This window comes from Phalacrocorax aristotelis, chromosome 1, assembly GCF_949628215.1.
Source record: "Phalacrocorax aristotelis chromosome 1, bGulAri2.1, whole genome shotgun sequence".
NCBI lineage: Eukaryota > Metazoa > Chordata > Aves > Suliformes > Phalacrocoracidae > Phalacrocorax > Phalacrocorax aristotelis.
The window spans coordinates 73178680-73205099 of record NC_134276.1 but is presented as its reverse complement, the minus strand read 5'-3'; the positions used below and the strand labels follow the sequence as shown (position 1 = coordinate 73205099).

Here is a 26420-nt window from a genome sequence, read left to right as displayed (position 1 = left end):
AGCAAGGACATCCAAAAAGGATTACTAACTCTTTTAAGAAGTCGTAAAGGTAATTAGGAACCCTTAAAAGCTAAAAACTAAGGGGGTTTATTTTGAATTTAATGAAAAAATATTAGCAGGAAATTTAAAAGTCTGCTTTGTTGAGTAGACCTCCAGGATAACTGTGATTTTTCTAACATCTTGCAATGACAATTTTCATTCAGTGGTGTATCAGCTGTTTCCTTGCTGTAATGTATTTCAGCTGGCAGTTTATTTTTTTATACCTATTTTGTAGTCAGGCATCACAGTTGGAGAAACCTCTGACAGCATTTTTAAAAAGCTCCCCAGTTTTCTTCTGTTTCTTTTCATTGTTTTTCCACCACATAAACAGAACTCTAATTACATCTGCATTTCTGCCTCTCACTCTTAAAGCCTTTCAGTTGCAGATTAGCAATTACTGAAGATGCTGCTCTGATTAGGTTCCTAAAGCAGGTTGACTCAGGATAAGTGATTGCACAATGTTAATCACATCATGTCTGAGAGCACACATTGGTCATTTCAAGGCAACAGTAAAATTACAGTCAACAAATGAAACATGAACATGTTTCTGCCGCTTTTGTATTGGGACATTATATGACAGAGATAAATCAATAAAATAGCTGCATTAGCATGTGAAATGAATCAAGATCATCTGGTTTTTGAAGACATTAGAATGTTTTCAAATGTACAGGCTTAATGGAAAAAAATTCTGAAAAACTACAGAAAACCGAATGTGATCCTTTCCATAACCACTTATTCACATACACGGCCTGTGCTATCACAATATATTCTATTCAATTTAACACAAATATTTTGTTATAAATTATGTCATAGTATGTAAAAGGCCACAGCTCATCATGAAAACTATTGTTCATCTTGATGAAAAGAGAGGTATCTCTCAGTCAAGAAATTTCCAAACAAATCGGGAGATTTTTGATATACTCTGGTAAGCAGAGAATGTGGATAGTTGGCATAGTTTGCAGCTGCAAATTCCAATTGTACCTTCCCATTCATCTCTGAGAACTCACAGTACAGGTTCATACTGTGATTATTTGAGTTTCACTTAGCTTACCTCTTCAAATTGTATACACACACACATATTTGTATACGTATACATCCATATGTCAGGGCAAAAAAGAACTACTATGATCACTTGATTATGCCTCCTACATAATGCAAAGCTTAGGACTTCCCTCAGCATTCACTGCAACTAGGCCAACCATACCACAAGTTCAGTCAAAGAGTAGTTTCCCTCACCCAATTCTATGAAACAATGAAAGAGGAAAGGAACATATTAATATATGAGATTTATTATTAATTCTATATTTTTTTTACTTATCCTCTATTAGAACTTAGAGGTCTGAGAAAATATTTTCTTTCTTATTAATTTCCTAGAGAGCTTATTTGAATATTATCATAGTACCACTCTACCTAGACAGCAGCTCTGCAGAGGCAGCAGCACTCCCAGTGAAGCACAGTTTGATGAAGCTTTTAGATTAAAAAACTTGAAAGCGAGTAAGAGAAATGGTTTAGTTTTTTCAGAGGTAAGTACTTTGAATTTTAAAGCATCAATAGTATATACAGAAATCTTTCCACAGGGGAAGATTGAAGCGTTTTTAAAAACTTAAAAGCCTGTTCTTAATTTCCTTGAGAATTCATATGTATATCTTGAAGGTAAAACCATTAATGTAGAATCAATTCATTTTCAAGAATGTTCTGAAAATAATAATAGGAGAAAACAACATAATAACCTAAAATATGTTTTCTGACCATATATATCACCACAGAAAAAGCTAAAATGAAAAAGTATATTCTCTCTTCCAGTAGGGCAGCCTAAAATAGCTTACTAGCCTTATTTTTATACTTGTTGCTTCATGTATTTCCATAGGCATTTGATTAAATTGCTCAATAGCATTCCAAGTAAAATCAGAGGTTCACCTGGGGATCATATATATAGATAGATCAAAAATCACAAACTTCAATCACAAACTTCAATCACAAACTTCAGAGTAGCTAGGCTACTTTCTGCTAAGGTATTGATGGAGTGGAGAGAGCACTCTGTCTGGCCAAAAGTAGGTTTCCACTTCAGGACAAGCTCCAGATATCACTGACTCCATTCACGTCACTGTGAGCTTAGACACCAGTTCATGTATGCCTACATTTAATGGACAGCTAAATTTTAGCATCTGAACATGAAGCTGAATCCCACTACTTCTCTCCATCTTTTCTCTTACATGAAAGATACCATGGAAGATTACACTGAATTACTCCAACATTACAAGATCTTTTAGTCATCAGATATTAACGCAACCACAAATCTTAGAATCTTAGAATCATTAAGGTTGGAAAAGACCTCTAGGACCACCAAGTCCAACCATCAACCCAACGCTACCATGTCTCCTAAACCATGCCCTGAAGTGCCATGGCTATGCATCTTTTAAATATCTCCAGGGATGTTGACTCCACCACCTCTCTGGGCAGCTTGTTCCAATGCCTGATCACTCTTTCAGTAAAGAAATTTTTCCTAATATCCAACCTAAACCTCCCCTGATGCAGTCTGAAGCCATTTCCTCGCGTTCTGCCGCTAGTGACCTGGGAGAAGAGACCAACACCCACCTCGCTACAACCTCCTTTCAGGTAGTTGTAGAGAGCGGTAAGGTCTGCCCTCAACCTCCTCTTCTCCAGACTAAACAACCCCAGCTCCCTCAACCTCTCCTCGTAAGACCTGCTCTCCAGACCGTTCACCAGCTTCGTTGCCCTTCTCTGGACACGCTCCTCCAGCAACTCGATGTCCTTCTTGTACCGAGGGTCCCAAAACTGAACAAAATATTCAAGGTGCAGCCTCACCAGTGCCAAGTACAGGGGCACGATCACCTGTCTGCTCCTGCTGGCCACACTAGTCCTGATACAAGCCAGGATGCTGTTGGCCTTCTTGGCCACCTGGGCACACTGCTAGCTAATATATCATAATTGCCTTTAATATACCTCTTCTTTCTCTTCTTTCTCTGCTGTCGTTACAGAGGAGATAAATATACTTTGCTCGGATTTGTTTCTAAGAGGCTCGATTTCTGTGGCACTCAGCTTCAGAACTTCTGCTTCCCTGGTACTTTGAAAAAGTCATTGAACACTTGCTGTCTTTTTAACTACCTTCACTCCTCTATCCATTTTTCTAGCACCATGTTATATGCCTGCTCTATCAGCTATAACCATGGAAGAAAATTATTCCAGAAGCACATGCTGAAGAGGAATATCTGGGGGCAGGGTGGGTGGGGGCGGGGATTGGAAATCCCTTCCAATCTGTTACCTTTTTATTGTTGCTTATCTGTGATTCTGAGCTTCTCTCAGTTTCCTTTTTCACAGCTTCCTGAAGATCAGAGGCTTGTTGTATACATGTTAATGCTGCCAGTATCTCATCTTCTAACAACATTACATCTTCATAGGAAACGGGCCATCCCAAATTCTCTAAAGCCTCTAGCAAAGCTTCTTTATGCTGCATGTATCGAACTGGCCCATCCTCTTTAAATCTTTAAAAAAAAATTTAAAAATTAGTAATCACAGGTAGGAAAAGTTTTAATTTTGGCAGTACTTTACAAATAGAATTACAAAACGCAAAGCAGAATAAAATATCAGATTCATCCAATTTATCTTCTGTATGCCACAAGTTCTTGTGTTTCATCCAGCTACAGTTGTGTTTAGTCAAACAATCACATCTGGTTTAACCATATCTCATAGAAAGACATCTACAGAGCAATTCAGGTGGCTGAGCATAGATATCTGGTGCCATTTTAGATGTCCTTGAATATGTGAGGCATCAGTAAAGAACTTGCAGAAGCTGAGAATTTATGGAAATCCATGGCCCTTCTGGAGCAGCAACTAGGGTGAAGTGGCAAGCATCTAGACAATCTAAAATGGCACTGGACACCTACTAAGTCATGATTTGCCACATCAGTCTTGACTGGTCACATAAAAAAGAGACAGTCTCCTGCTGTTTACTCCTCTGTGAGTCCTCCACTGCTCAGTTTCACTCAGTGATCAGGAGTTTGCTTCCATCCATGTCACATCCACTAGAGTAAGGAGCCAGTTTAAACTACACACTGAAGGTACTTACAGACCAAAAGGTGAGTTAGATACAATCATCTTGTTGATAAAAAAACCCAAGCTGAACCCTCCAAAATCCAGAACAGGTAGAATTCTTTACATCTCCAATTGGAAGTAACAAACTTCTTTTTAGTACTCAAAAAGTAGCTGTTTTGTGGCTCTTCTCTACAGCTCTGCCAATATTTAAACCATGAAACCTATTTAAGTGTCTGTCTTACCAACACATACAACCGTGGTGATGTCTACCACATTGCCTTATTCTTTGTCACTGCTTACCTCACTACTCCTCTAGGAACTGCTCTGTATTGAAGTTAACCTGACCGGTATAGTTATTTAGCTAGATTTTGTTCTGTATTATCCAAATCCATTATTAATGTATAATCAATGACAAGCTAACTTATCTCCTGAGTTGGATCTCTCAACCGTCTTGAATACAAGCAAAATATTACCACTTCTCTAGAAAATCTGAATTTCCCTAGCACCTGAGATAACATTTTGATACATAGGAGCACAACAGAAAGCTCCTCAACTAATTATTTCAGGACTCCTGTGACCAAGTTAGTAGACTCTGTTACTCTCTCCTTCCAGATGACTGATTTTGAAAGTATGCTGTCATCCATTTGTAATACATGAATGTGATCATCCAAATTGTAAATTTAGAAGAGAAATAGATCAAATACTTCAATTTGCATGCACCAATATTAACAATTTTAATATGCCTCTCTAACAACAGACTGCAATTGCTAGGACTTTTTTTTCCTTGTATACATAATTGGCCATATGTTACCAACAATAACATATTTCAGATACCATCCCGACAAATTTCTATACTCTACAACTCATTGTCTATCAAAAGACTTCTATTTCCTCTTTTTTAATTATATGCTGATCTTTTGTTTAACAGCCTCCACTTCCTTTCTGCACCGGAATGGGGCTTTAGCTCTCCTTACTGATCACAGAACTCTGTATTTTTTTGCTCATTAGCTTAAGTCTTCTTAAAAGCATTCTAGTTTTCATTTCCATTTTTCTGCCAAGAAATATTTCACGCCCACTCAGTTTTCATTTTATTCTCTGAAGTAACCAGATGCTAACTTCACTGATGTCAGTCCTGTTTATACAGTCACTAGTTTTCTAAATCAATATACAGAAATAAGCTAAAGTAGCACAAAATTCCAGTGTGATATGCAGTTCCAGCACATGCTGTGAAGGTGCTTATTATACCTTTACAAACCAGCCACTGAAGTACTCTTTACTGGATGAGAGAATATTTACCTTGATGCCAAAGGCAATGACATGCTGCCCTCCCAGGGCCATTTGACACATTAAGAATAGACCAGCACCATTCAAATGGAATGCAAGCCCTTTCCTATAAAAATAATCAGCACTACAATAAGGCCCAGAATTTAATATGACTCCTTACCATATCCACATTTTCGAAAGTAAGGTGTAATTATGAAACATTTGAAAATAAAACCAGTTGGTTACAGAAATAGTGGTAAAAAATATCAAATATTTATGACCAGCCTTTCAGAGGTAAGTTGGAAAACCAAAAGGTGATAGCTTACTTGTCTCTTTCCTCCTGAGATAGTGCTCTCCAAATAACTAGGTTTAGGCGCCTATTAAAGAAAGAAAAGCAGTTTTTGGGGGAATGCAGTTCCTTGTGCATCTAAGCATCTCAAAACTAGCAAATAAACAGTTTCTTAAGATATCTGCACTGATTTGTATTCCAAGAGCACTGTATCATCAAATTGTATCCTCATCATTCAGCTATGAAATTATCAACTGCAAGAGAAGATGGGAAAACAGCATCTTCCATCAAGTAGCAGCATGACTATTTCAGGGTCACAGAAGGATTAATGGCAATCACTGCTGCTTCCTGCCAGGATTTTCTGTGGATGGTTCTTTTCAGCACCAGCAATCTAAATCAAATAACAAAACTGATTAAATACCAGTTAAGCTAAGCACAGTTGCTCCAATTAAACAGTTTCAGAAAACTGTAGCCTGAAGACACATGAAGAGCAATGGTTTTTTTTTTTTTTCTGCTAAGATAACCCCTCAGTCGTACCATTCAGGTTTCTACTTCATTAAACTCTGGCTACAAAGAAAAACTACTGACAGTAAAACAGAATTGATTATCCCAAAGAAATCCAGTTCTGAGATCTTTTAAAAGCACCACTAAACATTCTGCTTTTGCTTTTTTGACATAAATTATAAACTCTCATTAGGTCATCTAGCTTACAGTTTTCTCTATTAACATCTCAAACAATTAAGCCATCACTCAATTACTTCATTTCATACTATAGAAATAAACCTCTACTAATGATCCTAATTGCTGTAATTCCAGAAAAATTTCCAAGCTTCCTTTGGAAATACAAGAACAAATTCACTGTTAGGAAAAATTCAGATTGTAACCATTAGACTTTTAACAGTCTTGCCAGATTTACTGGTGCATGTACAAAAAAACCTCATTAACACCAGGTTTTGAATATGAATTTCTTGATGATTCATTTTATCTACTAGAAACCAAATCCCAGCATTTTTAGAATGTAAATTACTTAATTCATTCACAATCTGCAGACTCAGCATGCTCCACTGCCTATTTCATGCTTCTAATGTGCACACTCATAGCTAACTCATTTGTAAAAGCTTCTGACTATACAAGATCATACACATTTTGAAGCTTCCAGCATTTTTCTCCTTCAATACTGGATATTCCTTTTTGTCAGGACACAAAATCTCTGCCCTTGCCACTTTTCTCCCTCTAAATCTGATGCTAAGGTCAATCTACATATGGGGAAGATATTGCCATGCTTGCTTCTGTTCTCAAAACCTGCATGCCCTGATGTATTGTCTCATCTATAGGTGATAGAATAAATTTGTGACCACTCACTATTCACAAAGCTGAACTGCAGCCTTTGCAAATTCGGTTACTGGAAAAGTACTGGGGTATTTACAGCAAAATAAATTTGACTGGGTTGCTGTTTCATATGTAGAGGCAAAGCAATGAGAAGTCCTTTTTACATTGCCAATTCTAGGGATCTTTAGGCAGATCTCTCTTCCATACACCTTTTTCACAGCAGTAGAGAAATCAATCTTACTATTGCAAATACACTGACCTCTATGGTTAAATATAAGTAAACAGTACTCCCAATCACCAGAGGTTTAGGGAGACTGTGAAAATGCTGTCAGTAGAAGATCGTGAGAGTTTAACCAGAAAACACTTTTCTTTCCCTCAAAATTGAAGTAAATAAATGTAAAATATTCAGTGGTACGGCACAGCAATGAAAAACTTGAATTTTTTTCAGAAGTCACCATCAAAAATACACCACTTGAACCTTCTGTCAAAATGAGTGACAAATCCAGATTTCTATGAGTTCTTCATCAGCCTGATAATAACAGTATTGTCTCAGTGACAGAGCACACAAAAACGATAGATTTTTATTCACTGAATTCCATTAATAATGAGACATAGCAAGCAGCATTTGCAAATCATAATGCTTGATTTTTACCACAAAAGATGGATATGTTTAGAAATAGGAAATGGGAATGAAAAACAGAGCTATTATATGCCTTAAAAAGAACTGGTATGATCATAGAGCTACAGAGGGAAAAAAAACCTTAAAGATCCTCAGTGGAATTCATCAAAAAATAAAGACTAAACACTTGCCATCAAGGTTTTTCTGGTTATATAAAATAATTACATCTGTGAATATTATTAGAATAAAGCCTGAAAATGGTATCTTATTTATTAAAACAATTCTAGCCAAAGCTCTTATAAGGTTACTGAATGGCATTGATAGTCAAATAATTGCACTAGCACTAAGATCAAGGAAAGAAATAGCTTAGAGAACTAATGTCCTTGTCTTGTTTACTTCAATGTGCTTTTAGAACATTTAATTAATAAGAACAGTACATCTCTCTAAAAAAAAAAATTTAAATTGTCATTATCTTATAGGTGCCTCAGTTACACTCTTGCATCCATAGTTAAGCACTAGGCTGCTGGCAGCAAAAAGCAGGTCACTAATGTAAATGACCGTCTATGCATTTAGGACCTTAACTGTAAGTTAAAAGCCTGGCTAGCACTGTACGTTTATGGGAGATTCCTCCCCAGGGATAATTGCTTTCAGGTTTATTCCCAGAAAGTGTAAGAATTTTTTTTTTTATTGAGCAACATGCTATGTATTATCTCCTTGCCTATTACCGGTTTTTTCATTCTGCATTTTTTTAAAGAAAATAAACATTTCTCCTACAGGTTGATGGTGGATTAGAATGTATCAATGTGTAGAATTACCAGTACTGAATGAAACATATGTGAGCAAATACCCACTACATAAGAAAAATCTGAAAATAGACTGTAAACATGATAAATTTCTAATGAGTAGACTTGCCTTTCATAGGATTTAATTGCTTGTTCCAGCTTCTCTTTATAGGCATCAAGATTCACTGCCTGAGGATTAATTAGTGCGATCTGCTTCTTGTCGTTGCTAACATGGGCCAATGGTAACATCTATTACACAATAAAAGACAAAGACTTCATTTATCATACAACTTTTCCTCCACCAGAACTGAATGCCCATGAGTCCATGTCCAAGGACCAGAACACGGGAAGGCTGCAGAAAGAAAAATCTGAGCACCCCAAGAAATGTCAGAATTAAGACAGTTTCTAGCCTGTTAATAAAATATTTTAAAATTACACAGTCCCTTTATGCAGAAGTTGCAAATTAAGATTCCTAACTACTAGTTAATTCTAACTAAATCAGTACTGTCAAAATACTTGCTTTAATAATGGAAGGGTAGGTCAGAAGGGAGACAAGCATGTCTCCAGATCATGACCATATTCCAGTATGTATTGCTTTAAAACAACACTCTTATACTTACTAGCATCTAATTCTAGCATACAGGTGTGGTAGTTACTTCTTTAAGTGTATTTAATACTCTTATGCCAGAGGACTATCTTTTCTAAAGGAATTACAGTACAGGAGATGGAGAGAGAAATTTTTCACCATCACACTAATCAGTGAATGAGGTGGATATTGCTCACTGAAACTAGTCTTAATTAACCACAATAAGGCTTAGGAACCAGGTTGGTCAGAATCAGGACTTCAATACCTTTCAAATCTCACAATCCAGCATCTATATAAGTCAACTTCATTATAATATAGAAAGTCACACACTTAGAAGTAGATCTTCAACAGACAGAGAAAAGGGTAGAAAGGGATGACAAAGAGGAGGAAAAATGCCTCCCCATCTCTCAGTCCAAACTCCCATCATCCTTCAGCCTCTTAAATTACTCAGCAGTTCGTATAAGAACAGCTATTTTATATATCAGTGCTCTGATGATGATTATAAACAGAAAAAATTCAGGAAAGAAATTAAGAAGACCGAGAATGTTACTCTCCCTAAAACTGCCTTCAACACATATGGTTGAGGGGGAACTTCTCTAGTGTCTGTCTGAGATCAGGATATAGATGACAAAAAGATGGATGAGGTTCAATTTCAATAAAACTAAAACCCCTTTTGGGGGAATAATGCAAGCAATCAGAAAATAAAACAATAAAAAACTTCTTTAATTGAGAACATTTTTTCAGTGATGTTTTATTTGTGTTTGAATCACCATAGCCTAGCTGGATTCCAAATTACTGCGGTATGACCATTTTTTCAGGAGCAGTGGTGTAAGTTTATATTCCCCTCTCTTTCTGAGGATGTCTTCTCTCTGATTAATAAATCTGTGTCATATCAGTGCCAGACCACATCAGAGCTCCTAATATTAAATTAATCTTAAGATCACTTAGAAGCTAAAGTTAACGGGAACACGTCAGTGAAGTATCTTGCCAGAGACAGATGAGGGAAGTCTCTGCCCAGAACGGTGAGCCATGAAATCTGACTACCTGTCATTTCCAGGTGGAGTCTGAAGGGTGAAAGGCAAGGAACTGAGAGTACCCCCCTTCCAGTCCCATACTGCCACGGTTGTTGTCTGCTATGTCACTCAAACCAAGTTAATAAAAGTTTAGCAGGACTTCACCATGTAGATGCCCTCTTCTACATTCCCTTACAAATTCCCAGAGTAACTCCAAGTACAAACAGCACAATTTGCAAAATGAATATTTAATGCAGTTTATAAAATACTTTGAATGGAATATGAGGGGCAGGCAGACATTAACATGTTATTACAGTATTGAAGAATAAAACCAGAATGGAATGTATTCTTTGCAAACAGTAAACTTTAAATATTATGCATACTTTGAAAGCAATGAAAACTGTTCATGAAGACAAGTAAAATTTGACAGATTCAACCGAAAGAAATCAAAGGGAATCTTTCTTAGTGCCAAAATGTTCTGTCATTTTCTAAATTAAATACTTAAACCGTCATATCAAAAGAATTCACGTGTTTCAAAATGGCTTTTATTTCAAAACCAAAATTTCAAATTTTTAAAGACAAAACCAAAGCACAATAAACCTAGAAAAATCTTTCTTATTTTAGATGAAACAAAGATGCTTTTGTTGACTGAATCTGAACATGTTTCTTTTGAGCAAAGCATTGAGTCAAAACTCCATGACTTGCAAAGCTGTACTTAAGATGCCACAATCTGCAACAGATACTCACATGACTCTATAGGAAAGGTTTGCTCCAGAGCCACCATAGTGTAATTTAGACAAGCCCCCAAGCCTTTTTTTTTTTTTTTTCTGGATATGAAACTGATGCGTAGTCTAATGAATTAACCTTTTTGAAATAACTCAGGTGAAACTGATGGGTCACATAGAACTGAAAACAACAGGTCAGCCTGTTGTTAATGAACAGTTGTCATGGAAACCTTTTGCTTGCTGCATCTCCAAGGTGAGAAAACTGTTCATGGTTACTCCATCATCACTGCTAGCAAAGGCCAAAAAAAAAAAAAATTACACTATCCCATGAAAAGCAAACAAGGATGTCTGCATTCCACATGAAAAAAACCTAAGGTCTCAGAAGAATGCAAAAATGTCTGTACATTTATTACCTTCAATTAAGTCTCCTGAAGTACTGGAATAATCAAGATTCATAAGCAATTTGTTAATGTCTCCTGTTCAAGTTTTATGTCTAGTCTCAGAACCTATTTTCTGCATTTCCTTGATATGCTGGCGTGAAGCTTGAAGGGCAGTGGGTTCCATAGCTCATAAATTCTACTGGTTCCACCTCGTGTGCAACCACCAACCTTCTTTTTCCTTTCTACAGTCTGCTTCAGATCCAGAAAAAATCTGTGCCTATACACATACAATAATAATTTTCCACTGCCTGAGACACTGAGTGTCTCTAATGGGGACTAGCAGGTACCAAAAAGTGGTAAAAATGTTATATTATTTTGTGTTTATATCCCTGAATCTAAAGAAAGCCCATGGATCATTGTTTAGATTCTGTACAGCAGCTGTTCATTCTAAGAACACTGAGCTTAATTCAGCCCTGAACTAGACTACCATAAGCTCCCATGAACTGCTATTAAAAATTATCTGTACATAGCACTTGCTGAACTGTAGCTTTGACTATTTCCAAAGACCATTGTTTTACAGACTAGTGTTTTTGCAAATAGCAGTTTCAATGCAGCTCAGGATTGTCTGGAAAGGATTTGAAGGGGTCTCCATTTAGAAGCATGGCAGACAGCTCTGCTTAGTAGGCACATTCAGAAGAAGATGGGAAAAGAAGAGGTGACTGCTCAGATATCAGACGTAGGAGTTATGTGCAAGTCACAATATCTTTTGTTTGACATCTCACAGTGGATTGTTTTGTAGAGTTTAGTAATTATTGAATATCTATATTTTCTGGAAAAATGGCTGTTTTACATCTGAGATCCTAAAATGTACCTTTTTAATGCTTTTGATGCAAAAAGCCATCTTTTTATTACATATAAAAAATATCTCATGCTTCAAAAAAACCCTTGAATATCTTGATTTTGACTTGGTTTTACTAAACAGAAGATCTGGTTTTGCTTCCACAATCTGCTTGCTATAGCAAAAATACCCATTCCTAAATTTAAACAAACAAACATGAATACTTTAAAACATACAAATGTTTGCTATAAACATTTGTTATAAATATTTTATTTAGTTCTCTATCACATCCTATTCCAAAACCCTTGCTCACCCCTTATTATTTAAACAGATCCTGTTCAACTTTTTCTTTGAGTATTGTTTAAAAAAACAGGTTTTATTAGTTAAAATGAGCTGCAACATATTCATAGGACTCTCATAGGATGCATTACACAAGAAGAATTAGAGCAACTTGCCACAAAATGGATTTCCTTTAAGTGGAGTGGCAATTGCAGCTTCATGATACACAATTCGTCATGAATTTTCCAATCTCACAATTGTCCACACCTGTCAGAATAACATTTTAATTACTGAATTCCAATATTTTTCAAAAGGTCTTAGTGGACACATATAAACCTCAAGAATGCACAAATCCACAAACTGTGCACATGCACGATTTTCCAAATTACTTTATGGAGCTAAAATACATACTCCAGTGAATTAATATGTATCAGTAGAGACTGTGGTGCTCAAGAAATTGCTGAACACCTGATGGTTGCACACTGCCATCAGCTGGTAACTGTGAAAGAAAAATATATAGCTCTAAAACTTAAGCATAAAGTCTGCAATAAATACTATTAACTATCAGTTTTTTCTTCTTACTGATGCATGAATGAACATTCATATCTGCATTATACATTTACTGCACATCAACCATCTGCAGTGAACACTAGAGAATGCAATTATGACATTTCTAGAGATTAATTAAAAAGTCCTTTTGAGAACAGTACCAACTTTTATGTTTGCTTTGAAATGGCGTAAGAGCTTTACCTCATCAAATACTTTAGAAACTATATGCTTGTCCAGAACTGGGATGTATTTGGTACCATGAGGGACAGCTGTAGGAGCTAAGGCATCCATGATGGTGAGTCGCCTAGCAACCAAGCCATGACTCTTTAACCAAAGAGCCGAAGAGATATCTAGAGAACTAGAAAAAAGAGAATGTAAGATGTAGCACAAGGTAGAAATACATTTGGGAAGTTTGAAGTGACTGAAGAAAAATATCAACTATAATTTTTGTGATGTATCTATATATGCACACACATACCTTTTAGATGGCCTTTTCACAGCTTTCTCCATTTTCAGATCTAAGATAAAACATTTCCATTTCATTATTTTGCAGGTTTTGTGCACACAAAAGTATACATAAACAAGCTGACAGCATCATTTTTAAACATTTCAGCCTACTAGTGGTGTCACAGACTACACAATAATGTCTATTGCTAATTTAATCAATGAGAATTATGTTTCCCTGTGTTTCTTGGTGCTTGATCAATAATAACAGTATTACTACATGCCTCACAAGCCCTAATTAATCAATGAGGAAATTTATAAAATAGGTGGGGAATAATCTAGTTTTTTAATTTAACTTTGTATGCATTTATTTCTTATAACTCAGAAAGAAAGATTAACCAGTTTATTCCCAAACGAAAGATGTGATACCAAGTACTATCCCTAATGAGACGGCCAGGAGTGGCTACTTCAAGGTATACCACTATGAACATCTGTATAAAAGGTATATAAAGAATGAAAAATAAGATGCTGAAATGTAAAAATGTCAAACGGCTTTAAGTATCATAGGTGAGGTTTTAGAACAACTTGAAGGACCTATCATAAAGTTCAGAGTTGCATAAATTACTGAGAGAAATGAAAACTACCTGGAGGTATATCCAAGCCCCATTGGAAATACTTTTGTCTCTACACATGCCTCTGTCCCAGAGAGCATGTTTTTTGCAACTTCCTTTTACATTGGTACCACAGAATTAGAACCACCACTGTCAGCTTTAACCTCAACACTGAAGATAATTACAAATCACTGTATCAACAGTCTATCACTGTATCATAACAAGATTCTCAAGATCTATTTATTCTGTTGAGAAGAAGCAACTGTGGTCTCCTTTCAGCAGTCTAAGGCATGGCTGTATCACAGTTGCCGCATACTGTGGACATAACTAAGCTGTGGTAAACTACATAGTTTGGGCACTGGCAGGAGCCTGGCCACAGCTGTAAAGACCTTGTTACAATACCATCCTCCGTGTCCAGCTCTCTGCATCTTTGCTGTGTTCTGGTCCTTTGTATTGCAGGTCTGCACAGTCTTTCCCTCAGATGAGGTGGTATTAGTTACAAACGCAGCAGGAGAAATGTTATCAGCTGTCCCACCCAGAGGTTCTTGTTCTGTCAACTTGCCTTTGAAAATGGTTGCACATTCCATGCTCTTTTTGACAGAAAAACTCTTTCTTTCAGGACATATTCCTTCCTCTGGGCTTTCTTCCCTATATTTCACACTATGGCTCAGGATTCGCAGCAGACTGGTCTTTGTTTGCTCTGTAGGTGTTGAAAGTGAAAGAAAGGAAGAGCTAACTTACTGCTCAAATACATGTGTGGGATTTTTTAATTCCTCTTTGGTATTCAGTCCCAAATTTTAAGGGACTGCCTACACATGACCTCAAACACAAAATTACTTCAGCACTAATTTGTACTTTGTACTTTCCCAAGGATGAAGACTTCTTTCACATCAGCGGGGTAAACTTAGTTTCAGACTACATACATAGGGTACTTCAAAGAGAAACACAGTGTTACAGGTGTAGTAAGGAGAAATATTAGTGTAAGTAATGCTGTAACTAGTGAAACATAGATCAGCTCTTCATTCTTGCCGGTGATGTATTTACTTAGAATAAAAACAAATAAGGTTTTAATATCTACTATTAAAAAACTGCTCACAGAGCTTTTAAAACATTCTGTCAAAATGGTTAATCTTTCATCACAGGGCATGTGATGAAGCATAAATGAGCAGACATTTGTCTGTCTTTTGGGGTCAAATGAGTAAGACATCCAAAAAGCAAAAGTGAAGTTATTTAGAATTTCAGAAAGGTGGTTATTTAAATCATCAAAGGCTTCATTTGTTCCTACAATGAGGGATGATTTTTGCTATTTTCAACAGATCTTTTCAAGTTAGTGAATAAATTCTGCCAACAACTACAGTTCATTTCAGTCTTACCCGCATATAATGCTTTCTTCCTTTGGGCTGGACTGTAAGCAGTGGTTTGCCAGGTTTGCTGACTTGGTGTCAGTGCTGGCTCTTCTGAAGCACAGCACGGCCTGTTAAGAGTAGTACTTGGCTCTTCAGCGTGTCCTGTTATGGAAGACACAGTATGTGTCTGCTTGCGATTACTGCTTTTGAGTGACAAAAAGAAGAAACAAGCAAGAAATTACTTAAAACATGTATCACTGGTTTAAAAAATGTTACGCTGAAGTCTTTTGCTAATTTAAATATTCATTTCAAATGCTTCCAACAGTGCAAAATATTTTATTATCCTAGTCTGCATTTCAAAGGGGAGTTCAAAGAGGGTAAAATATTCTTTGTTTTTTAAACTATTTAGAAGTAATTTCTTCATCTATTTAAAAGTTGTTAATTAATTTTAAGGCAACACCCTCATATGATTTTAATAAGGTCAGAATGTTCTGTAATAGCCACTTTGAATCCTGGGGAGAAGGGTAAACCTACCATCAGCAATGCAAATAATCAGCATACACACATATATGCACATATATATATATATATACACACACACACACAAAAATGTAAATACCTGTATTCCAGCATTAATAAAAAGTATGCTAATTCTGAAATAAACACTTATTTACATTTTTATACTGGACATCCTACCTGCCCTTCCACATATATGAAATTGTTCCACAGGACTCTCCACTTTTAATTTATTTTACTTTATTTTTAATACCTTTATTTTAACTTACTGTTTTTAACAGATTTCTGTCTTTAAAATGTGTGTGGGGGGGTGGTTTAATGTAATTTTTTGCTTTTCTACTATTACTGCAAAGAAAAATAAGGCACCAGGCAAGCTCTTTTTTATTAAGGCTGTGCTCCTGTAAGGATTACAAGTAACTTCATGTTTGAAGCTAGGTCTGTGTTTGTTCCCCAACACAGAAACTCAGTATAATCAGACATGCAAAAACTTCTGCACAGTTGCTTGGGGTCTGCCTTCAGTATGCTGTGAAAGGATCTGTTTTTGAACAGTCATTCTTAGCACTGTGAGATTTTCAATATGTTTTTCAACTGAGGCTGAACATAAAACTATTTTTAATTATGAGATTACTTATCTTTTGATACAAAGCAAGGATAAATATGGCATGAACATACAGATACACACTGTAAAATCAAAACTGTCAAAAGAAGAAAGCTGAATTTCAGTCTTGGTGTTTGCCATTTTTTAAACAAATACCTTTGTATATAATTTATGTTTCAATCAGCATATCCCAATGACTAGCAATTTAGTCATGAAATACCAAGCCAGCTCTACCAATAGGACAATAATTTTTCATGAATTCTCCAGGTCAGAGGGAGCAACTGTACCATATGCTGGAGACAGAAAAATATTTTCACCTCTTTGCTTTAATTATTCCTAATAATTTGAGACTATTGAGATATTTGAGATCATTTTGTTTCAGGCATCACAGTACTAGTGTATTTTTCCAGATTTTTCTTTTTCATTACTGTAACTGTTAAAAAAAAAAAGAACCAACAAACAACAACTTTTCTTTTTAAAAGAGGAGAATGTCAGATAGCTCCTATCTCTTATTAACATAATAGCAGTATGAGGACATACTTATTCTCTGGCTCATTTTCTCCATTATAAAAATCCATCATCAGACATTTGGCATGAAAGGTTTTCACTCTCTCTAGGTCCCTCTCTCCTTGTTCAATCTCTCTTTTCAAAAGATGAATGTCTTCACTCTAACAAAAAGAAAATAAAATGTTTTATTGCAATTGCTCCTAAACATGTTTCATTTCTGAACTGAAACTATGTAAGCTGTGATAATAATTTTGAATAAGGACTCAGCTGGGACAGCTGCATAATTTTGTACTCTTTTTCAGGTAGTCTCTCTGTTTCCTAAATCAAAGTTTGCTTTGTTCACTTTCTGTATGTATGAAAAAGCTTATAGAAAACAAGATTAAAATGTGCTAGGCAATACAGCCTTTCAAATTACTCTTCATTTTTAGGAAAAGGACAAGCATTCCTTAACAAGCTAGTTACCCCTTGAGATCTGAACAGCCATATTTCTGAATAATGTAATGCATTCAGTAGCTCCCCTCATTCCAAGCAAGCAAGCAAATAAATAGGTAAATAACTGAAGTAAAATACAATATATGTACATTACAACTGTTGTCCTGTCTCTCTACAGATCACAGCTTTATCACATACTGTCCCTGAAAAACGGGAAGTAAAATGCATACTCTTCAAGTAAATGTTGGAACTGACTGGGAATCATTTGGACTACAGCAGGAAACAGGAAGGAAATTCCAAGAATGATCCCTTTACAACTCCCACAGGGCCAGAAGTCTGGAGCTGCACAACATGGACTCTGGTCCTCATCTTTCCCACATGTGCAGTGTCACACAGTCCACATGGGCAGAATCACCAAAATTGCCCGGTACGCTCTCTGATATCTTTCAAGAGCTGGGGTATTTTCACATCTTCCTTCTAATGGGTGTCTGCAAAGTTCTAAATTTCCTACTACTGTCTTGTTGCTGGTTATTCTTATTGATCCACTACCAGCATTTCTAAAATTTGTGAAACTAATTAACTGAGTATTAACTTTAATTAAAAACAAAAATATGCTTTAAATGGGTGTTTCTGTTAGTCTATTCAGAAATTTCCTATTGGGCATTATTAGATTGAGCTGCTCTGTCACACTTGATAGGTCACTGCTGTTCTAGTCATTACTCATTATAGATCCCAGTAGCTATTATAGACCAAACTTTTAGCAAAATTCATAGAATCATTCATTCCTCTTCAAAGTCAGCTCTGCATTCTCTGGTTTATTAACAGGATACAAACCATAGTTTCATTTTAAACAGTAACTTATTTCTGAGAGAGCAGAGATCACTTGTGTTTCTTCCAGAGTTGAATTTGGTTTATATGGTTTTTGGTTTTCATTGTTGGTTTGGGGGGTTTTCGTTTGGTTTGGTTGGTTTGGTTTGGTTTTTTTGTTTGTTTGTTTTTTCACAGTAGCACTACAAATGTACTTGCGTGATATTTGGGCATTTTAGTTGTGATCTAATAAAATTTCGTATGCAAAAAGTGTCTCACACTGCTTCCACATCACTTCAAAGCTGATTAGGATTAACCCTCTTTTTTTAATAATCTATTGTAATATGAAATCACAATAATGTGAGTCCTGTGGTTTCTTCAACAGCATGAAGAAACTAACATATTTATTTTCAGATACTCACAACAATAAATTCTGCAGAACCAGGATCAGTCAAATAAATGTTGTAATAATGAAATCGCCCCTCTGTTTCAGTAGACAGTTCATACAAAAATTTATTAGCTTCTATATCATCACAGTTGAAGGATACAGTATGGATGGGAATTTTACGATGGAGCTGGACTTGAGCCAAAATTATCGGGGGAGGCTGAAAATTAAAAAAATATATATTAAACATGTGACATCTGGAAGTGTATTTATCAAAAGATGGGGAATTTGTAAGAATTTAATCACTCATACTGTTGCTTAGAGACAGATATAGATAAGTTGAAAGCATACACTGTATATGAATTGCTATTTCGTAATTATATAAAATGATCTAATTTACAACTGCATTTGAAACACTGATAATGCATTAAGGCACAGGACATTCTAAAAAAATAAAATACAAATTATAATGTAACCAGTAGACTTTGCTTCTGAAGTCTTAAAGGGAATTGCTGAAGTGTAGGAAATTAAACTATTGGATTGGTGTTTAGTATCACTGGATGTATATAACTGAATATTTTTGGATGCATGTAACTTGATATTTTTATTGAGCTAAATTAGTTCAATGACAAGTTGATTCAATACCAGGAAACAAAATAGAGGCTGAGAAAATAGGAAAGCTAGTGTTCCTCCTCCAATAAAGAAAAAAAATTAGGTGAGAACGTAAAAGATCTACCATGTCTCAAAATGTTGCAGGATCTGATAGAAAGAAAAAATTGGCTCATTTCTCTAACTTCTGACAATGCTTCAGTTGTTCAGAATACTGTCACAAATCTTGACAAATTTAGCTTTCTCCTGATATTTGCAATATATTTATTTGTTGTACTTTAATAGCTAAAAACAATCTTTGACATCTCTTTTTCATCTAAAAGGTATAATATAAATCATAACAGCTGTTATCACCTAGGTAAAAAGAAACGAAGTGTTCATTAATTTCTAACTTAATAAAATATTAGGATTAAGAATCTGAATAAGTGTATGTTAAGCCAAATTGTTCTTTAATAAAATATGAATATATGCTCCTAGCTAGCAAAGTGAGCATGAAACAATGCGAAGATTTTGGTCAGTTGTAAATTGAGTTTTAATGAATGACAGCCAACAACAACTTGTCTTTAGAAAATATCAAATATTAAAACAAAAATTAAAAATTACATTAGAAGATGTAAGTCAGAGTTTCTCATCTGCTAATTTAAATCAGGATTATATTTTGATATTCAAATTACTTTGAAGCATATAAATCCACCCTTTCTCATGGGCCACTTCTATCAAGAAAAACAGAACAAAAGGAACAGTGAGCTTTTAGCATTTTTCCTCTATATCAATGTATAAATAAATTATTTCTGCAGGTTTATGATGCTTTCTGAATCCTAGATTTATTGTATATGCTTCTGAAATTAATTTTATTTCAGCCAGCTGGAATTTACTTTTTTACTTGAAATTTACTTTTTTTACTTGAAATTTAAATTAAATTCACTTCAGCCCAGCTATTTACCTAAGTCAGGGTTTTGCTGTGTATCTGCCATTACATCCAAGCTAAATTTTCAAGGGCAAATAAAGTATTTGTAAAATGCCATTCTCAGCACACCAGCTAGTTTTCACCACGCATTACAGCTTCAAAGCTCAGTTCTACCTAATTCCATCGTTGTATCTGATCAACAAGTAGGGCTTTTCCAGTTTTTAGTTGGCATTATATAATGCGATATAACATGAAATAGCATCATTTTAAGCCATGGTAACAACACTTTCAAAAATAAAATCATAGTTTTGATTTTGTTATCCACTTAAACCGAGACTTAATGCCAGGCTGCTGCTACTTGAGAATTGCACCTACATGAGATCAAATTTGACTCAGTAGGATAAAAATGGAATCATACAAGACCTAATGGAACAACATTAATGGTAATGTCTTTATATGAAAATAATGTGAATTAATAATTAGGCCCTAACTCCTCAGACATGACATAGCCTTTGTGTTAGTTCTGCAACAGAATGTAAGAAGGTACCTAATTATATATTTGATGTGTTCTTTAGGGAAAAATGTTGAACACAAACAGGGTTTTTTATTTTGCTATCAATTGTTTTCTTTTTATGTTTCCAAGCCACCACATGAGATTGCCGGGTTTTAATATTTAAATCCAAACATGTCATGGAACCATCATTATTTTTTTATCTTTTAATGCATTAGATAATTGTACTAAGTTAGGGAGAGATTTTATTTAACACAAATCCTAACCTTGATCCTAACATAAAGCTTTACTGTTTAATCCACTGCCAGATCCTTAAAACAACTCATGAGAAATGTAATGAGTTATCATGCACCAAAGATTGGACTGTGGGCAGAGTTCTAATCAAAACCGCTTAACAAACAGCACATTTCTCAGATACAGTTTTTCAATATTATGACAACATCCAAGAGACTCAGCTGTGCAGGTATGATATTCATCTCATACATTTGCTTCGGCCTTCTGACACCATGCTCTGCATCTTTTCTTTTACCATTTCAGAAATACCTGGTCAGGTCTCCCATCAGTCAAGAGGTAAATAGCCTGAGCATCAGTATCGGCAAGAGCAACCTGGAGAGCTTTGAGTGTATTTGTGGAACTTCCAACCTAAGAAACCAAAAAGAAAAAGACAAAGAAACAGCTATAAACACTAACAGTTATTTGCCTCTGTTCGTAAATAAATAATGACAGTGTACTGATTCAAGGAATATTACAGCACCAAAATGAGTAATGAAACAGGGAAAATATTTATGTCAAATGGCTGGAAAAACCAAAGCAAGTGTCAAAGTAGCATAAATTGGTGCCAAATTGGTATTCAGTGCTTATGCAAACACACATAAGCAAAATGCTGGCAACAGAAATATGAGCTGTAGAAGCAAAAGCAATCACTAAAAGACTATAAACAGATGTAGTATAAAAGATACATTCTATTATATCTTCCCACTGCTGCTGCTGATTACCAACTCATCACACTTCCTTGAAATACATATTTTACTTAAACAAATAATTCAGAAAGTCCACAAAAGAGTTGCACAAATTTATTTCTCAAAAATAGGTAAAGAACTTCCTGGGTTTCTGAACAATTTTTTTTCCAGACTATCTCTCATCTACCCCCTCAGCACATCAGTGTAAACATCATTTATTTTTTAGCACAGAAGTTAGCTATAACTACAAAAAATACATAGCAAAGCAATACTGTGCCTTCTAAAACTTCATATTTGAGTAATACCAGCACTTTTCCTGTGTCATCCACATACTTAGGGATCATGATCTGTGTTTTTTCTTTTTAGACTAAATGCAACTCTAAACTCACCAAAATGCATTTCATGGCTTATAGGAGCATAAAACGTACAGATTATGCCTTCAGATTTCCACCTTTCAAACATTCAGTGTACAAAACTTTCAAATATAAGGGAAAAGTAAGGTTTTATCACAATGGAAAAGTGTTTCATCAAATCTAGTATTTTTTACTGGGGGCAAAGCAAAACCCCTGAAAAGATATGAGTCTGTTTTATGCCAGCATATCACCCGAGTACTGCTCTGGAAGGCAGAGGGGATTGTAGTCATGTGAGAAGAGACTCAGGATCCATATACGTAATGCATTACAGAAGATGAATATAAATCACTAACATTGACCCATACATGCAAAAATATGAGATAGCATTACTTCTTCAGTCCTATTAATTGTGTTAAAACTTCTTCCAGTTCATTCCACCAGCAAACAGTTCTATTAGAAAGGGCAAAGTAAGTATATCAGGTGAAATGGAATAGGAGGTACACTCTGAGAGAGACTCTGCGTGGCTGCGTAAGAATGTACGGGACAGGCAACAAGATAGCTCAGATCATACTTTATAATACATCTTCTAATTCACAAACTATCCTTGCCAGTACCCACTCATAAGAAATAACTAGCCTAAGCCATTTTCTTTGTGTTAAATATATCTAATATTCCTAATGTTTTAGTAAGCATTATAAAGTTTTAAGCACACATTACTCACTGTTATGTGTAAATTGGCCATCCTGGCTCTTTTCAGTAATGGTACCTGGTTTTGACCTGATTTGAAACAAAACAACTTCTTCCACTATATCATGGGAAAACACTGTGGATGCTGATGATGTGAGGGAAATAACCATGTACCTTATGGTAAAAGCTGTTAATTTTACATTTCTCAGTTGCTACTGTTGCAAATGAACACTGTTTTTATCAGTGTTTACACAAAGTTGACATGCTTCAACTACGTGCCATAATCACCCCCAAAATTTTAAATGTTATAATCCCTAAAGGATTCGTAAGGAACAGTTAGTTACTGTTTATAGCTCAGCTTCCTTATTCAACATCCTGGGACCAAAGTGTATGAATGAGATCAAAGGATCTATTCTGATTAATATTCCAGAGCAAGCAATCTTCATTTCAGCTTCACTGTAAAGCCAGCTTTCTGATCTCAGGCTTATGCCCACACTGCTTTAAACAGACTAAAAGGTCAGCAGCAGATGTCATCCCTGAAAAAAGGTAAACTGTTCTTGTACCATTCTCTGTACCATTTCAGATATCTAGATCTGATCTTAGAAGGAAATCTATAATCAACAATTCACAACTTCATGAATAATGATGAAAAAGGCCATTCCTAAATGTACATATAAGATGGTATCAGATTACAGTAGTTCAAAGTATTGTTGAATTTGGATGATTTTGTACTACATAGATGGCTTAAACACAGCCAACTTTTCAAGTCTCAAGGAAGGCAGTAGAAGTTTACTGACCTCAGTTATAAGTATTCACCAACTACTCAGTGAAGCCACACTAATACTTTCTTTTCTCCATGTGTTTGTCTGTTAGTATTTTCTGAGAATACCAAGTTATTTATCTTGCTTTGTAGTCTCAGAGGTATTACGTAGCTTCCCCAATTCCCCATTCCCTACGAATTTCATGATTAAGTCTGAGGAAGAGCTGTCATAATGCTGAGGAGTTTTATTATATAAACATGTTTTTTGTGTTAGAAAACACAACATGGGATATATCTGTACTGCTGTATGGCTGAGTTTCAGTCCTGTGCTCGTAACACTGCTGTCCACATTTGACACATGGCCCTAAAGCTGCTGACAGTTACAGTCAGGTGGCTGACTGTGGCTGACTACAAACATTTCTACTCTGTTTCAGGGAAAAATCCTCAGATTTTGACCACTGTCAGAGAAAGTGTACTGTGTAGGTACACAGATGTTTGGTCTGAGTTTGCTATCATGTTCTCATGTAGGCTAAAGTCAACTGTCTATCTATGCACCAAAAGGGACTAGAAATGCTCCTCCAGCTCGCTGGCACCCGTTCCCTGCATCACCTCTGAGCTGTAAGTCTGTCAGTGACAGCCCTCATCCGTGCAGCATCCCTGCAGCAAGAGTGACAAACTTAGACACGGGGTCTGAGCACTGTCATGGTTCCTACAGAAAGCAAATTGGCCTGTGTTTGCATTGTGGCTACTAAACATAGCAGGCTGTGAGTTGAACTAATATGGTCTTATAAACAGGTCTACTGTTAAAAGATTGTTATACTGGACACAGATAATACATTGTACTCAGATCTACTGAAGTCTATACATCATCTATACTTTCAGCTTACTCAAGTCAAACACTTAGTTAATCCAAAAATAGCCCAGCCATACAGAAAGAGAAGACAAAAATACAACTTTGTACAAACATGCTTCATGATAGTTAGTTCCCGTGTTACCTCAAGCCCTTTTATCCAAAGCCAAGCATCTTGCAAATTTTCCTCATTAACTTCAGCAAGCTTCTCTTGCCATGCCACTGCTTGGGCACTAAATTTCACAAAGTTAAATCTCTTTTTGTGTCTCAGTTGCTCCTGCAAGAGACAGCATCTGAATTTTACTCAGTGTTAAAGAATGCTTGTATCCTGAAATATTGACTAATAGGAGTTGTTTTAATTAATGTATAGTTTATTATATGGTTACAATAAATAATAATAATATTCAGTTATGATATAGAGACATACAGATACAGAGAAAATTATTGCCTGCAATTATTAAAATTACTTGAACTTCCCAGTGTAAGTGTCCATTTACTCATATTTCTCAAACTACTTGAACAGCAAATGTCTAGGAGGGCAAGAAAGAGACAGAGAGAGAAAACTGGGTATGAGCAGTGGTATAAAGAAGAGATTATGACTGGTTACCAAAAGAAACTGAAATCAAAATCAAAGTAAGACATCATTTAGAGGAGGAGAATAAGAATCAAATGTAGACCACTGGCAAAGGGAACTAGGACAGCAAGAGAGAATTAAGTTAAGAATTTGCTGATGTTGCTTTTGGACAGAAGTTATACGAGTGGAAGATTTGTGCAAGCTAGTACTAACTTGCAGAGCCTGGAATCTTTGTCTCCCTTTCCTCATCATTTCTGTGCAGCTGCCTGTGAAACTTCCTGGCACAGTATCTAAGAATTTTCTAGTGTTGATCTGTCTAGAGGACCACATTGTACTATGTCCTATCACTTATGCACTTAGCTCAAAAACCTCGCTGTTGTAGTTTTAAATTTTCTAGCCCTACTAATCATTGCTATCAATGCCAGACTGATGGAATTTTTATTTGTCAGTTACTCCTCCCAGGTCTAAAAACTTTAAGATTAGTCATGTTTTAACAGTGCCTGTTTCTCTCAAATATTAATGTAATCTTAGGTGACATCATTATAGATTTCTAAAACTAGGTGAAATAAATCCTATCTTAGGTGTGTCTCCCAGTACTTGCTGCTTTTGAGGTGCTTCTGCACTTTGCAAGTCCCTTTGCAAAGCTCTGAATCACTGTAAGCTGGAAGCGAGTTCAAAACATTCTATACCCTCTATTGTAAAAGTATGAAAGTGAATCTAGAACACGTTACAAATCACAACATGCCAGTGGAATTGGATGACATTTAAAAAAAAGCTTAGAGTAACAACCATGCAGACAAGATCAGCCTACTCTAAAATGCTCCTCAGCCTTCAGAATCATGACTTTATCATACCTGTATGAGCTGAAATACTTTCTCCTTCACCAGTGGCAGCTTGTCCTTCATAGACTGGGATGTATCAATAAGAATATAGACATCATCTTCAAACACATTCCCAAAGAGCCCTCTGCTTCCTTGTTGAAGCCATTTAATTCTGGGGAGGAAAAATAAAATCAAAACCTGGTCTGTACGATCTTTCGAGCTTTGTGTATCAGAATCTAACAGGAAGGATCTTTTTATCACTGCTGTACTTCTTATTCTCTTCCCCTAAACACCCGTTACTAGTCATTGCAGGAGCAGTATATTGGCCTTGATGAACCAATCCTCTGTCACTACATAACACAAGGCATTTTTATTTCCTGATTTCAGTATGAGACAGACAAGGCAGACAAAACAGACAAAGCAATACAGCACCTTTATAGAGTCAATTATCAGTTAGTTTGAGCTGGGAAATCCTACGTGGAAGTAACTATAACTATTGCCCCTGTAACTGCTCTCCAGCTTAAACTCAGGAAATCATTTAAGCATATGCTAATATGCTTCCCTTTTCAGTAAACCACTTGAGAACCTATTCTGCAAGGAACTTGAGCACTTTGAAGAGTCTTAATATAATACAGATGCTTCAATGCTTTGCTGACCTTGAGCCTTAAATAGACTTAGTTTTACATTTTAAACAGAATTTAAGCATGCCTGCCAGTTAAATACGTGCACACATACTGCTGTGTACAAGAACATTTCCTCAGTAATGGCTGCAGCAGGTCCAAATCTGATTTCCCTTGAGAGTTGTAAACTACTTGTCTACTCTGAAACAGAGACATTTAACAGACAGAATAAAATGGCCCTGGGAAAAATATTACTCATCTCCACAGAGGTTGAAGAAAAATTATACCATGGAAACTTAAAGGATCCTACTACATTTGCTACTGATAGCTATTTTGTCATTAGCTATTTCCCCCAAAATGTTTGATGAGGTCTACCAAG

General features: G+C 35.9%; 1 protein-coding gene across 2 annotated transcripts in view; it reads right to left on the bottom strand.

The window, feature by feature from the left end:
• Positions 1-26420, bottom strand: part of VWA3B (von Willebrand factor A domain containing 3B) — a 69494-nt gene that overhangs the window by 16385 nt on the left and 26689 nt on the right. Inside the window, exons 11-22 of one of the 2 annotated variants that reach the window (XM_075093370.1) lie at positions 25455-25593; positions 24172-24303; positions 20961-21059; positions 18428-18610; positions 16800-16927; positions 15173-15348; positions 14362-14499; positions 13223-13262; positions 12946-13102; positions 8505-8623; positions 5682-5732; positions 3323-3542 (exon numbers count right to left, since the gene is read on the bottom strand). In XM_075093370.1, coding sequence (XP_074949471.1) covers positions 3323-3542; positions 5682-5732; positions 8505-8623; positions 12946-13102; positions 13223-13262; positions 14362-14499; positions 15173-15348; positions 16800-16927; positions 18428-18610; positions 20961-21059; positions 24172-24303; positions 25455-25593 — 1582 coding nt within the window. The remainder of the gene's footprint in view (positions 1-3322; positions 3543-5681; positions 5733-8504; positions 8624-12945; positions 13103-13222; positions 13263-14361; positions 14500-15172; positions 15349-16799; positions 16928-18427; positions 18611-20960; positions 21060-24171; positions 24304-25454; positions 25594-26420) is intronic. The other variant, XM_075093381.1, reaches the window with a different exon arrangement.